Source organism: Carettochelys insculpta, chromosome 8, assembly GCF_033958435.1.
Source record: "Carettochelys insculpta isolate YL-2023 chromosome 8, ASM3395843v1, whole genome shotgun sequence".
Classification (NCBI taxonomy): Eukaryota; Metazoa; Chordata; order Testudines; family Carettochelyidae; genus Carettochelys; species Carettochelys insculpta.
This window is the reverse complement of record NC_134144.1, coordinates 21,260,225-21,275,803: the sequence shown is the minus strand read 5'-3', so window position 1 is coordinate 21,275,803 and position 15,579 is coordinate 21,260,225. Positions and strand designations below refer to the sequence as shown.

Below are 15,579 nucleotides of genomic sequence, written 5' to 3'. Positions count from 1 at the left end.
GCCGCGGCGGCACTGCTCGTTGGCGGGCCCGGAAGTGGGCGCCGCGGGCTTGGGGAGCTGCGGGCCGGAAGGCGGCTGGGGAGCGGCCCGTGGCTGGGCTCGCTGACGCAGGGCGCTGGCTGCCCCCGCCATAGGCCGCAGGTAACCGGGAAGAGATGAGTGGGCGGCGGCCGGAGGCTGAGCTGCGAGCGCTGGGCAGCCGCCGTCGCGGCGGCTCCCTCTGCCCCTCCGCACGCTAGGCCCGGGCGGGTGAACCGCCGCGAGGTACCGTCACGTCCCGCTCCGCGGCAAGGCGCGGGAGGAGCCCCAGCCCCGGGGCACGTGTGGGTCGGGGGCGCTGGACGGCTCGCGTGGCCGTAACATCCATGCCAGTCCCGCATTTCCGGGTGAAAAATCGAGGCCGGCACGCGGGCAGATGGCACTTCCTTGGGGTTGGAAAGGGAAGGAGGCAGGCAGCCCCGTAACCCAGGTTTTGCAGGGCCAGGCTGAGCCCATGGGAATGAGCCTCCCCCAAGAGCTAAGGGCCATCGCAGACCGTCACCTTTTCTCCATTGGAGAGGTGCAGTGTGTTCACCTGTCCTCTCCAACAGCCTCTTCATTTAAAACGAATCCTGCTGGATGGCACTCCGCTGCTGTGCCATGGGGACAGGCTGGGAAATTCAGAGAGCCTTGAACGTGTGGTTAGGTTTGCCAACTGTTTTTCCAAAGCATAAAGTTCTGGCTGTGGTGGTAATCTCAGCATGGGGTATAGGCTGCATTGTGAGCTTTAGGATTGCCAGCATAGACCGGGCTCCATTGCCACAAATGGCATTCAGCTGGGAAACTTGGTAACCCTACCACCCTTCCCCTACACACGCTGGTAAAATAATACTGTGGTTGAGTTTCCACATATATCCTGCTTTGAATGCATTGTATACCTGGGCCACCAGGGAGTCCATGTGCCACTTTTGATCTTTGTCCTTGTACTGTGCAAGAAATAATGCTGTTTTTTTTTTTTCATTTAAAGCCTGGCTACTCTGCATGAACAGGCAGAAGGATGTCCAGGTTGAACTGAGGTCTCTAACTTACCCATAGAGATGAATCCTCTTTGCACAGCCCAATCCAAATGCCCTTTTCTCTGTAAGGATAGTGGTTTGGAGGAAAAATAAGTCCATCTAGGACAGGAGTTGGCAGTCCCCAGCACAGGTACCAGGAGTGGCACACAGGCTGATTTTCATCAGCAGCCAAGGCAGGAACTCAGCCCTGACCTTCCTCCACCATTCAGTTGGTAGCTTGCTCAAACCCACGCTGACTGCATTAACAAAAGACCAGCTAATGCTACCAAACCACCATCTAAACGGTAAAGCTCTGCATCTTTATTAATGAAGCTGTTATAAGTAGGTCTGTTCAGCTGTGTCTAGATTCCAGGTTTCTGTCAACAAAACTTTTGTTGACTTAAGTTTAGTAGACAGATTGTGCATCCAAATGGCAGATCCCTTAGAAGAGATCTGCTATTCGGACGCATTCTCTCAACGTCCCTTTATACCTTGTTCCAAATGGAAGAAGGGATATCTCAACAGCGGGGTTTCTTTCATTTCGCCCCAAGTCGATGTCGGAAAAGCCTGTCCAGACAGAACTGCTGGCAAAAGATATGCAAATATGTTGCACAATTAGCATATCTTCTGCTGACAGTTCTCAGCAATCTAGACACAGCCTTATGACCTTCAAAATTATCACTGATTCTTGGACTGTACATATGCCAGAAGGTCAAATTTCAACTCTTCAGAAAGGTTTCTGACCCCTATCTAAGGGCACAGAGTAACATCAGAGCTGCTTCCATGTCCCTATTGAGCAGTCTATATAGCAGCCTCCCCTTTCTTCTGTAGTCAGTGGTTTCTGATTCTTTTTGTTGACAGCTCTCCTGTTCCCTGAGTAAGTGGTTCAGGTAGGTCGTGTGGAGCTGGACTTCATCGTGTGCAGGCAGTGTGCACATGTTGGGTTGTGAGTTTTACCACTGTCCAGTAGTGTGCCCTCTTCAGACAGAGTTATCTGCTCTTCCAAAGGAAATGGGACAAGATGTGGAGCTGTTGTGCAGGAATAGCTTTGGCTCACAGCTTAACTCTTCCACTGTTAATGTAGACTATCTTCAGAACTTGGTGTCAGTCATATTTATGGGCAGATAAAGACTTCCAGTGAGCTGAGGTTTGTTTTGCTTGTTTTGTTTTGTTTTTACACAGCGAGTCATGCTATTTTCAATTAAAACAATAGGGAAATATCAATATTTACCACCTGATTAAGGGTAGATTTGTTAGCAGAAATACTTCAGCTTCTGAGGACTCTCTCAAATCTGCAGGAAAATATATTTTGAAATACTTTATATTCTCTCACACTGTCCTTTTTAAAGGCAAAGCTAATAATACTACAGCTTGAATTTATATAACAGTCTAAATCTTTGAAGAGCTGTATAAACACTAATCTCAACCTTAGTGCCCCAATTTTGCCATTAAGCATGTGTTTTGCTTTACACGTGAGTATCATTAACTTCAAGGTGCGCAAAGGCAAGCACATGCATAAGTGTTTCCAGGATCTGGATGCTAGATTGTGAACAGCTCAGTGTGGGGCATAGATCTTTCTTTGTAAAGCACTATGCATGTTTTATGACAGTATGTGAGTGCTCTATGCGTAAAAATATCACCCCTTTGTGGCAGGTGTGGTAAGTAGTAGTCCCATTATAAGGGAGATTGTGTGACAGAAATTTAATGACTTGCTTAAGAGACATGGTAAGTCTGTGGAAGAGTCAGGATTAGAATTTTGGAGTACTTGGCTTCCTTCTAGTCTCATGCTTCTGCCTTAGACTGCACTGACACTTAACATGACAGTTTCCAACAGACCAAAACTCAACCCTCAGTAGGCCATATTCTGATTTTAGGTCATAAATATCTGCGTGTAAGTTAGTATGTGTTACACTGGCATAGCTGAGGACAGAATTTGACTCAGTAATTTTAGGTAGGTTAAAAAAGCCTAGTCAAAAGAGAGGTTTGTGACTTTCGGATTTTGGCGCCAATCCTACCCTCCTCATGGACAGACTGGTTCACGTAGGCAGGTACGATGGCCGGTTCAGGAGCATACACAATGATCAGTTAGTCAAGGAACATGTGAGTGCTCACATTAGTATTAAACAGAAACAAATGTATCTGAAAAGATAACCACGGAATTATGTACTGCTTTGCCTGTTCACTATTACCGTGAATCCCCGTCTAACATAGTTGTTCTCTCCTGTCAGATTAGTGTTGTGGGGTGTAGGACTGACTCAATGTAAGATCTCTCCTAGTGAATGTATAGTTGGAAGTGTTTCCCTAACTCTTTCCCTAAAAGCTTTTGTTAGTCTTTAAAGCACTACATTCCTGCTGCTTTGTTTTGTTGGAGTACTAACTAACATGGCTACCTCTCTGTTACTCTTTCCCTAAGTGTGATGCATCCTGGCAGTTGAAATGTGATTAAATAGAAATTTCATCATGTTTGTAACACACTCTTTAAATTCTTATTCTATTACCTCTTTCCTTCTAGCTCCTCTGAGTCGAAAGGCCCAGGGATGAAGCAGTTGTCAGCAGAAACTGTCCGTCTCCTTTCAAGTTCTCAGGTGATCACATCAGTTGTCAGTGTAGTGAAGGAGCTGATAGAGAATTCCTTGGATGCCAATGCCACAAGCATTGATGTTAAACTGGTAACTCTTCTCTTGTATTAAGTTAGATTTAAAATGGAAAACTGGATGGTAATATACTAGAAAATTTTTTCCTGTGTTATATAAGAATAAAAATGTGCATTTTAAAATGTACATAGTTTACAAATGTATATTTTTAATGCTAACATTAATGGGCACGATTCTGCCAGGAGTGAAATCTGTATATCTCACTTAGTCACCAGGCATATAGCAGTGTAACTGAGGATATGCTTTGGACAAATGAGCAGACCTAATGATTCCTTGTAAACTTGCTTTGAGATGTCTGTCTTTATATAAATACCAGAAATGACTTTGACTGAATATTTACTTGGATAGAGCTCATTGGCTGTACTAATTTAGTTTTCACAGTTGTTTACAAATGTGAAAACTCATAAACTCCATTCTTGCAAAAACAAACAACCCATCCTGCTGGTGGCCCTCCATGCCCATTCAGAATCCCAGTGAACTCAAAGGAATTTTACAAAGGTGTCACATTTCACATGTGACTAATAGTACGCAGTCTTGGCACGCAGTAGAAAAACAAGTCTGAAAAATGTTGTCACTTACAAAGTCAGAAGGTATTTTCAGAATTCTTTAATTACAGGTTGCGCCTCCCTTATCTGGCATGCTCGGGACCTGACTGGTCCCGGAAAAGAGAATTTGCCAGATGAGGGGAGGTGTAGGGCTTCTTCAGGCAGAAAGCCCTGTGATTAGGGGCTGCTGCAGCCTCCCTCTCCAGCGTGGGCTGCCGTGGGGCTCCAGCCAACCTCTAACCGGCTGGCTACCAAGGAACAGAAGGGGGCTCCAGCTCCCAGCCCCGCAGCAGCCTTCTGGCCCCTGCTGCCATGAGGCAAGTAGGAGCTCCTGGTGCCTTGCTGCTGCAGGACTTGAGGGGGCTTCTGCCCCAGCCTATGCTGCTGCAGGGCAGTGGGAGCTCTGGCCTTGGTCTCCGTGCTGCTGCAGGACCAGCTGGGGCTCTGGCTCCTGAGCACTGCGCTGCTGCAGGACCAGGGGGCTCCTGTCCCAGCCCCTGCTCTGCTGTGGGATTGGTGGGGGCTTTTCACCTGTCCCTGTGCTGCTGTTGGACCAGCGGTAGCTCCTGTCCTGACCCCTTGCTGCTGCAGGGCAGCGGGAGCTTCGGCCCGAGTCCCCACACTTCTGCAGGACCGTCAGGGGCTCTGGTCCTCGACCCCTCACATTGCTATGGACTGGTGGGGGCTCCACCCTGGCCTCTGCACGCTGCTGTGGGGCAGGCAGGCTCCGACTTCTAGCCCCTGTGCAGGCTCTTGCACCAGACAGTACTCTCTCATCTGGCAACATCTGGGGTCATGCTGGAGAAAGGATATTGCTGGAGGAGAGCGTACTGGATTTCAGAGGTACAACCTGTAGAACATTTAACTTCTTATTGTTTCAAAGTCTTCAGATTGTGCTAGTCAGAATGATGTATGGTATATACATTGACGGTACCTGTTATAATATTTTTAATAGGACACTTTAAAATTTAGCACATTATTTTCAGGTAGTGGCTAAAGCTGGAAGAAAAGAGTGCTTCCTTCTCCTGCCTCCCAGCCTCTCCGCCTCCCTCCCCCCACCCCAAAAAAAAGAGAGAAAAACACCAACTTGGTAAATTGATCAGTTTCTCTTGCTGAAGGAAATGTTTTTATTCTTGAAATATTTCAGGGAATGAAAAAAAAACATTTATTTGCTAAGTACAAAATATTGTTATGAACAAACCAGTTCTTACAATGTATATTAATGTAGATATACCAGTGTCTTTTCCTGAAATATCTAGTAGCTATTGAGTTATTCCCAAATTGCGAACAAGTGGCAGACACAAAGGCCAATATAATTTCCACCACTTATTGGACTTAGAACTATCTTACACCATTAGGAATGCTCATGGAGTACTACAGTATTTCTCTTGTGAGAAAGAATATCAGGATCTGGCCCTGTTCATAACTCATAGAAGCTCACTGAAAGTCAATAGGAATTTTTGGTGGTCATAGTGTATGACCCCTTCTTGCATAGTGAAATCAAGTTTACTTCTAACAAGAAGGGTGAAGATGAAGAGCCCCAGCAGCAATTGAGGGTGCCCTCTGGGTCTCCCAGCTGGGAAAGAATAGGCCCACTCAAGAGGAAGCCAGACCACGTCAGCAGCATTGATCATGAAATTACATGCAGAAGGCAGTTGATAGATACCAAACTTCTGTAATGGTATGATTATCATTACCAATTGCAAGAAGATCAAACAAAGCAACGAAGGCTGTTTGTGTCATACCCCCAAGGTTCAATGAGATACCGTATGTCTAGATAATGTGTGAGTTCCTTGTCACAACCTGTTCCCAACTGATCTTACTCAAAAGAGGACAAAGACTACTTGGTAGTGAGCTAAATTTCCAACAGCTTCTTGAAGTTTGTATAGAACTTTTACTTAATAAACAAGCTGTAGACCTTTACAGTTGCCACCTCCACCAGCAGTTGACCCAGTGCTCCTTCCTTCCTTCCCACGTTGCATGCTGTTTTTCGCTAGCCACTGGCAATATAGATTGGAATTTCAGGTTGTGGTTTGTAGCTCACCCATTATCCCAGGATCTCAGTGAATCATCTGGGCCAAAACCAAAAAAAAAACAAAAAAAACCCACTGGATAAAAAATGTTATCTCAGGATATGGGGACACTATCATAAATGCAGGCCACTCAGCACAAATCCAACATGATTGTACTACAACAGACCTACAAGTTTCTTTACAATGGGAAATATTTGAATCAGCAATCAAGTGGAGAAGCCCAAGATTAATCTGTATTTTAATAACTCATATTTGAGGATCAAGATTTTGTAGAGGCTATACAGGATTTTTGCACAGCCAAACATTGTAATACCACAGAGTCTCATTATTTTGTTAGGATTTTGGAAAATAAGAATATGTTGAATTATTACATTTATTGGCCAGAATTTAAATATGACTAAAAAAAATCATGCATGCCCACAATTAACCTAACTCTGCATAGGTTCCAGAGTGCAGCAGAGAACATGAAACTTTTACAAAATTACTGTTTAATTGTTTCCTCTTTCACAGAATATTAAAGACCCAATTCCTCATTTATTGGCGCAATCCTTAACAGGAGTCGTCCATTACCTTCCTTGTGATGAAAATTAATGGTATAGTACAGCACACCCTTTTCACAGGAGTGATCTGTGCTTGTTTCAAGGACTGCTTTGTGTGAGTAACAAATCCAGTGTAAGGAGGAATAAATAGCGCAGGTGACAGATACAGTTAAATTCTGATGATCCAAAATTTGGAAACGTCCTTAATTTTTTTTTTCTTGAGCTATAACTATTCTGATATTCCATCTCCAACGTTGATGATATTCGCCTGAAACTACGCTCCCACCCCCTTCCCGTTAACAGTGGTTGATCCCACTGGGAAAGCAGTGGCTGGGTTCTTCAGGCTCACTGAGATACTTGGCTTGTTAGTCTACCCAGATAAAATGGAGGAGGGAGTGGCTCTTTGGATAGAAAGTGTTTAGGGTGTGATAGAAATGTCCTGATGTAAAAACTCCTAGACTGTAGCTACCCAAACGGGGGGACAGGCCCCCCCCCCGGGGAGCATGAAGAAATTCCAGAGGGGCATGAGGCAACCCATCCCCCTGTCAATCCTCCCCACCCCAAGAAACAGCCTGTACTGGCAACACCTCCTGCAGCAGTAGAGTTAGCGCTGGCTTCCTGGAGCTGCATGCCAGGTCCTGGGTCTCAGGACGAGCGTGCTCTCCTTCCCCTCCCCAAACAGCCAGTGTGTTCCCTGAAAAGCTGGGTCTGTTGCCTGTTGGTGACTTGTGTCCACCTGCTGCCTTCCTGCATGGAGGGCTGGGAGGGGAAGGAGCTCTGGGTCTGCGCCAGCTCCAACTGCTCTGACAGTGCATGCCTTGTTATTTGCTCCGCATGTCAGTTGCAGAACCCCTAGGTACCAGCTGAGCTGTCCCCTCCCCTTGCCCAGACCCCCATGAGTACCCTGCCCCAGTGCCCAGACTCCCCTTAGTACCCTGCCCAGACCCCCACAAGTACCCTGACCAAACTGCAATACATACCCTGTTCCGAGCCCCACCAGCACCCTGTTCCTGGCCCCTGGCCAGACACGTACCTCCATCTTGCTCCTGTTCCCTATTTTCCACCCAGATTCTGTACCTCACCCCTATCCCACTCACTGGCAGCCCTGTCCCATATGCTGCATCCCTCATTTTTGGCCCCACTTCAAAGTGCAGAGGGGCCAACAAATTCCACTAACTCTGGAACCCCAGAACAATTAATCTGGCCTGAGTCCTTGAATCTCAGTCCTACCTACCTTCCCCCCACGGGTCTGGGGTTCCAGTGGAGGGAGGCATCTCAGTTGGAGCCACATCAGTGGGGCTTGGAGGGTTGACTTGTTTGTTTTTTGCTTGTTTGTTTGTTTGCATCTCACTTCTGTGATCCCAGACTTACTTTTCTGTGGGTCAGTAACCCCTGACCCAAAGCAGGTTCCCTGCCCCTCCCATAAATAAAGACAATGCTGAAATGTTTGTGTTGGATGTATTTTATTTAAAAATGAAGCCTGGATGATAAGCCCCCAGATCGGGCCAAGCCCCCCATCTGGCCATAGCATCATAACAGCCCTGCATTCCCACAGACACTTCAATCCTGAGCCTGTCACACACCAGAACCCCCTGTGCTGAGCCTCTCACATCCCCATTCTTCTGCCACAACAGTAGGCATCCTTCAGTCTGCACAGACTATGGATCGCGCCCTTTAAAGTTTCAATTTAAGACTTCATTTACAGCGTCTATTGTGACTATAAAGACCCACACGAGAGTGACAGTCCTTGCTGCATCTCTTGCAGATGTAGTAGGTGTCTGGCAAGTCCTTATTGTGCTTTCTGTGTGCTCGCTTCTCCTCTGCTAGCTGTCTGATCTTCAACTTGCCCTTCTGAGGGCCCTTGTGTAACCCCTGCCTCCATCTGCTGCGGTCGTCTGCTAGATCTTCCCAGTTGTCCAGCTCGATGTCTACCTCTCTGAGGTCTCTCTTGCAGACATCTTTGTAACGCAACTGGGGGCGTCCGGGGGGTCTTTTGCCAGAGGCTAGCTTACCATACAGGATATCTTTTGGAATCCTTCCATCGTTCATCCTGTGGACGTGGCCAAGCCAGCGGAGCCGACGCTGCCTAAGGAGGGTGTGCATGGTTGGGATTCCAGCTTGCTCGAGAACGGCTGTGTTGGTCACTGTGTCCTTCCATGATATTCCAAGGATGCGCCTGAGGCAGCGCAAGTGGCAGACGTTCAGCCTCTTTTCCTGGCGGGCATACAGGGTCCAAGTCTTGCTGCCACAACACTACTGCACAATCCACACACTGCAAATCTGTGCCCTGAGGCCATCGTTCTCCCACCCCCTGCTCTGAGCCCCCCTGCACCCCAACCTGAACTCCCAAACCCTCACATCCACAAGCCTGTGGTTTGCTCAGCACCCCAGCGTCTACCTGACCCCAACACTCTTCAGCCTAGAGCCCTCTCCTTGAGCCAGCCACCCCTTCTCCACTTCTTCCTGCAACCAAATTCCCTTCCAGAGCTTACACCCCTCCCACCCCCCAATCTTTCATTCCCACCCGAGAGCCCCCATGCCTCCTGTCTCAACCCAGTGTTTATTTTAAATTTTAACTTATAAATTGATTTTTTTAAAAGAGGAGTTGGATGAGGGTGAAGAAGAGGTTGGAGGTGTGAGGGTTTCTCAGAAATCAAAAGGGGGGCAGGTTGCTGAAAAGTTTGGGAACCACTCTCCTAGATCAGCCAAGCCTGGAGACAAAGCTTGAGCAACTGCTATTTTATTGTTAGTTTCTTGATTAATAAAGCTAAATCCAAGGAAGTGAGAGAGGAGTCTTTTGACTACAGTGTGTTCAGACTTTCTTTTACAGAAGTTTATGAAAGGCCTCTGCCCACACTGGAGTTCTGCACAAGTTTCCAGAACAATGTGGATAATCTGGTTTGTATCTGTATTTCATTGCTAGGTCACTGGCTAGAATTGGAGCAAGAGAATTTCTGAATGCTGTCATCTGATGTTTATTTATTGACACAAAAATGTGTTGATGATACCACTTCATTTCCTAATGGAGAAATATATACAACAGATTTGGCTTCGTTGTTGTCTATCACTGTCTCAGCAGCTAGCCCAGGATTCAGTCTGTGCTGCTCTCTTGATTGGTTTGCTCCAGGTCAGGTCTGAAACGTGCCAGTATGTTAGAGGGGCAGTGTTGGACAGCTTACATGGCCGCTGCCTGTGCTGCACCTCTGAATGAAGAGAAGACATAGGCCGTGTCTACACTACCAGTTTTGTCAGTATAACTTATGTTGCTCAGGAGTGCAAAAAAATATACTCGCTGAGCAACATGTTCATTATGTTGATGAGACTTCTCACCTGTCGGCATAGAGTGGCTACAAAGGCAACCTTATAGCAATCTAGCTTCATCAGTGCAGTTGTGCCATTGTAAGCTCACTAATGTAAACATGGCCTTTGTTTCCAGAGCTCTGTGTGTTATCTTTTTAAAAATGAGGAAAAAGAAAAAAAACAATTTTGCAATAACAATGGAAATCTGACTTTAAACATTATCATTAAAATAAAATTATCATGTGAAATAAAAGATGAAGCAGCATATTCTTGTGTTTAGAGCCTAGAGATGGGATTCAGGAGATGTGGCTCTTATTTGCAGCTCCACTACTGATTTTCTGTGGGACCCAGGACAAATCAGTGAGGCCTCTCCTTGCTTCCGTTCTGCATCTGTAAATAGCAGGCAGTCCTGTGGCACCTTAGAGACTAACAAATTTATTAAGTCATGAGCTTCTGTGGGTAAACCCCACTTCCTCAGATGAAAGAAGTGGGCTTTGCCAACAAAAGCTCGTGTCCTAATGCCTTTGTTAGTCTCTAAGGTGCCACAGGACTTGTTATTTGTGAAGCTACAGACTAACACGGCTGCCCCTCTGAATCCTTCTGTAAAGTGAGGGTGTTAAAAATTAGCCATTTCAGGAGATGTAAGTAATTAATGCTCGCGCAGCGCTTTGATGTCTGCTAATGAAGGTAGGGATGTTTATGGTTAACAAATTAACCCTAAATAGATTAGGCTTGCTGTTATGGTTAACCAGCAAACACTGGGGCAGCCCCTCTCTGCAGCGGCCCTGGGAGCGCCATGTGCAGCAGGGTGCTCCAGTCCAGCCAGCCTCCTCCACACCCCCACCCCATTTAATTGGTTAACCAATTAAACTTAACATTTAACCAGCTAACTAATGAGATTTTACATCCCTAAATGAAAGTATTATAGAACTATAAAGCAGAAGTCTAATTACAGAGAAATGGCAACCAAAATAAACAAATTAGTGCATCACCTATCACAGAAAAGATTAATGTACATTAGGCAGATAATATTGCACACAATGAAGAAGTATGGAAGTAACCTGGATTTACAGTTACAGTAAGGCAAAAGCTATTTTAAAAGTGGTTAATTGTAAAGTGGCCAAGCTCCCATTATTAAATTGGGCGCATGTATGTTTACAGAATAGCACTCGGATTAAATCACATTTGGAGCTTTGTCATTCTTTCACATTCTTTCCAATGTTGTGTTACATTTCATGCGTGGCAGTGAAGTTCGTAGCAAGAGATCGAGATTAATTGAGTTATTGGCAAGAATAGCAGTTTTCAGTGGGAGAAAACACCAGTCCCAACCCCCCGTGGCAACAGATATTTGTACTTTGAAAACCTGATGTATCCATTTGTTTTTATACGTATAATTATATAATAAGATTGATTTAATTTTGAGGTTCTTAAATTATTGAGATGTTGTCTGCACTAAGTAACAAAGAGGTCGTTTTTGGATACCTCACCTCCCAATTTAGGGTTGCATAACATCCCCATGGCACTTACTGCTATTATTTAAATGAAAAGGTAATGGTGGAAATGTCTTCAAGGCATTTTAGCAGCTGAAAACAAAGGGAAAAGTCAGTGTTATTTAGTGGGTCAGTTTTCTCAGACCACGTGCAAATTATTGTATGGACCACCTGGGCTGTAAACCAGTTTGGTAACTGCTGATCTGAGATACTGATTTTTTTTTTAAAGACTGTCACACTATTTTAAACTCATCCTGTTGTGCCTGTGTACTGCAACACGTGTTGTATGTTAGATCATCATCTGTTCAGAGGAGCATTCAGTAAATGGGTGAAAGGCAATCCTGTAATTCTGATGATGAATCTCCTTGCTTGTGATTTGAGTAACCTGCATTATGTTGTTTTGATGTACCCAAATTACAGTACAGCAAACAATAAAATTTTGTTACAATGCCCTAGAGTTACATGCTTCCTCTTATTTAAGTTTCATCTTTAATTTAGCCATCTTAGTTTATTTATGGTTTTAAAATTGCATTTTTTATTACTAATTTCTGTTAGATGGTAACATTTCCATTCTCAAAATTAAAGCAATGGATGAAGTTCTCCCAGTGAAAAACTATATAAATGTAACAATAAGATGAATCATGATATTCAGTCCTTTTTATTTGAAGAGCCTTTTGGAGACACAATTAATTAATCTTTTGAATCCATCGCAGTAGACTTGCCTGAGTTTATTTAAGGCATCATTTTGACCAAAAATAAATTGTACAACACTATGAACCAGTCATTCTTGGTAGTTTGGTTTTTTGTTAAAGGTAACCTACAGAAGTTAAAAAAGAAAGGTTTGCTTCTTTCTGATCAGTAAAGAAGGCCTGACATTTTTAAGTGCCTCCTGTTCTCCATTTACACATTAGAACATGAGGTTCAGTCTAAGATGGACTACTCTTTGACTGGAGAATGAATGAACCGGTAATCTTATAAAAGCAAAAAATGTGAAAGTTGAACAATGAGAGGAGAAGGGATTTGTTGGTGTTTTGATTTTCTTAACACAAATTGAAATCCCACAATTAATGTTTTGAACAAATCAAGCTTTTGACCAAGATTCAGCATCCTTGCCCCCTTTGAATTAATGTTGCCCGAGATGATGATAAATATAAAAAATCTCTCTCATAGGTCCTCCAGTAAATGCAGAGGGAGATCAGATTCATATTCTTGACATCTGTGAGGTGAAGACATGAGAACTCCAAATCTCCCTCTCCCCCCAACATCCAGACAGACTTCTCTGTATGCCATAGAGAAACCCAAAAGTACACAATTGTAGTTAAAAAATCCTTATAGGTCTTCATCACAGATTTGGTAACATGGGTCCCACTTACTTTGGTGTGTGCAAGATTAAGCCTTACCAAGTTCATGGCCATGAAAGCCATGTGTCAGACTGTGAAATCTGGTCTTTTGTGTGCTTTTACCCTATACTATTTATATTTCATAGGGAAGACCAGTGTTTCTCAAATTGGGAATCCTGACCCAAAGGGGAGTTGCAGAGGGTCACCGGTTTACAGCTGCCCTTCCTTTAGACCCAGGAACTTAAAGAGCAGTGAGTGTTGGCCAGGTGCCTAGCTCTGAAGGCAGTGCTCCATCAGCAGCAGTGTAGAAATAACCTTTATTTCTAACTGCTGCCTTCAGAGCTCAGCTGCTGACTGAGGGCCCAGTTCTACAGGCAACAGTGCAGAAGTAAGGGTGGCAGTATCACACCATAATAACCTTACTTCTGTACTGCTGTTGCTTCAGAGCTGAACTCCTGGCCTGCAGCTGCCATTCTCCAGCTGCCCATTTCTGATGGTAGTGCTACCACCATCAGCAGCACAGAAGTAATGGTAGAAGGACCACAACCCATTTTCTGTTCAATAACCTTGTGCCCCACCAAATCCTTTCTTGGTCAGTGCCATTACAATTACAACACAGTCAAATTTCACATTTAAATAGCTTAAATCATGGAAGTCATTATTTTTAAAATCCTATGATCATGAAACTGACCAAAATGGACCATGACTGGTGGTCAGATGAAGTGGGGTACATTCACAAAACGTACTTCCCTTTGTAAAAGTGAGGGAAGATGAAAAAAGCAGGAACAATCTTTAACATTCCAGCTACTTATCTTTTTCTCAGTTAATATTTTATAAAGTCGTGATGTGAATTTTGAAATAACTTTTATTAGCTCATCTTCTAGTACTAGTGGTTTTGTAGAACTTCATAATTTAATGCGTTACTTGTTTTGGAACAGCATGAAATTATTTAACTGTTCTGTTTTTGCTGTGTACATGCTTATATAGGCAAGTTATGTGCATATATGTCCTGCAGTATCTTCACATATAAATATAACAGAATTTTGCCTGTTTTGAGGACTAAAGGACTGGACCTTTAACTCCTTTAATACACATGGACTAACCGTTGTATATAGTATCTGATTTTGCTTTTAAGATATTTTTGCAATTGATGATATTATTACTCTTTTTAGGAGAATTATGGGTTTGACAAAATAGAACTAAGAGACAATGGTGATGGCGTCAAAGCTGCTGATGTTCCAGTTATGGCAGTTAAGCATTATACGTCAAAAATAAGCTGTCCTGAGGATCTCGAAAGCTTGACAACTTATGGCTTTCGTGGTGAAGCTCTGGGATCAATTTGCTGCATAGCTGAGGTGAGAGGTGTCAGACTTTCTTGCTGTCTTAAACTGTTGAAAATTGCAAGGGATTAAGGGAGATCTCTCTGCTGATTCTTCTCCCACTCTAATGAAGCCATGGAGCTGGGAAGCTTGGTCATTTTGAATTCACAGTGGAATCAGTCATTGGCTGTTTATCAGATCAGTTTAGTAGCTGGCTGTGTTTCACATTTTTCCTCAAGGCAATTGTTTGCAGTGTGACCTAGTCCTTTCCTTTGTCTTCAATGTACAGAGGCTGTCCGGAATTTTCTCACTCATCATTCAGTTTTGCATACATCAATTGCTGTCAGATTATCAAAGTGATCTGCAGTTACGAGGTCTGCCTGGAATGCACATTGCTCCTGGCTATTCAAATATCCGTGACTGGCAAAACAACCTCTTTCCTTTTGAGTAGCCGGCAGCCTGCACTCTGACCTGGTCACAGTGATCCACATATTTATGATGATTAAACTGAGCACAGCAATGCAGTATTACAGGTTGAAACTCTCTAATCTGGAGCTCTCTCATCTGGCAAACTCCATAACCCAACATGATTGTAGTTAGCTGAATGGCCACTTATCATGGGCGTAGCCAAGTTTCTTGTGGACCCATAAAGTTTGTTTACAGCCACCAGTCATGGCTCTCAGTGTTCTGTGCTGTTATTTAGCTGTAATTTACCCCTAAATGTCTTCTAAGAGCCCAGTAAGCAGTGTAAGTGTTGGTAATGTGTTAGAAAATATTGACCTCCCTTGTGGGGCAAATTCTCTTGTCCGGTACCACTTAGGTTCCAAGGATGCCAGATGAGAGAGGTTCAACCTGTATCAGGGAATGAGACTGCTTACCACCAAAAAGCATGTATGTTTTCAAAATACATTAGTCAGTCTATTAAGCAGTACAAAGCATTGATAGCATTTTCTGTGCACTTTCTTTCCACCTGCATACTGAGGCAAGTTCGAGTTTCCCATCTTTACCTTAAAAATCTCTTGAGATGGAATCAACCTAGCCACAGGACAATCATGACCTCCCATATCAATTACTTTTCACTAGAACAATGGATTACAAGAGTGAAGTTTGGGTGTGGGAGCAGAGCATGCGTCTGTGGAGCCTTGGGCTTGATCACATGAGCAGAGTTAGTTACAGAATTTGGATGGAAGTCTCAAAAGAAAGCCCCTCAGGTGCTTTAAAAGGTGCTGCTGTTTGGCTGGATTATGATCCCCTTCTGAATAGACACTGAACCAATGAGCCGGCCTGGTGATGCGGGATAATATGGTACTGGAGGTGCTTCATCT

At 44.2% G+C, this 15,579-nt stretch overlaps 1 protein-coding gene across 4 annotated transcripts in view; it reads left to right on the top strand.

Annotated features, from left to right (window-relative positions):
* Positions 1-2: 2 nt before the first annotated feature.
* Positions 3-15,579, top strand: part of PMS1 (PMS1 homolog 1, mismatch repair system component) — a 111,593-nt gene continuing 96,016 nt past the window's right edge. For 2 of the 4 annotated variants that reach the window (XM_075001429.1, XM_075001432.1), the window contains exons 1-3: positions 3-141; positions 3,547-3,703; positions 14,108-14,290. In XM_075001429.1, coding sequence (XP_074857530.1) covers positions 3,572-3,703; positions 14,108-14,290 — 315 coding nt within the window. In that variant the 5' untranslated portion in view covers positions 3-141; positions 3,547-3,571. Of the gene's footprint in view, positions 265-3,546; positions 3,704-14,107; positions 14,291-15,579 lie in introns of all 4 variants that reach the window. The other 2 variants (XM_075001430.1, XM_075001431.1) reach the window with 2 other exon arrangements.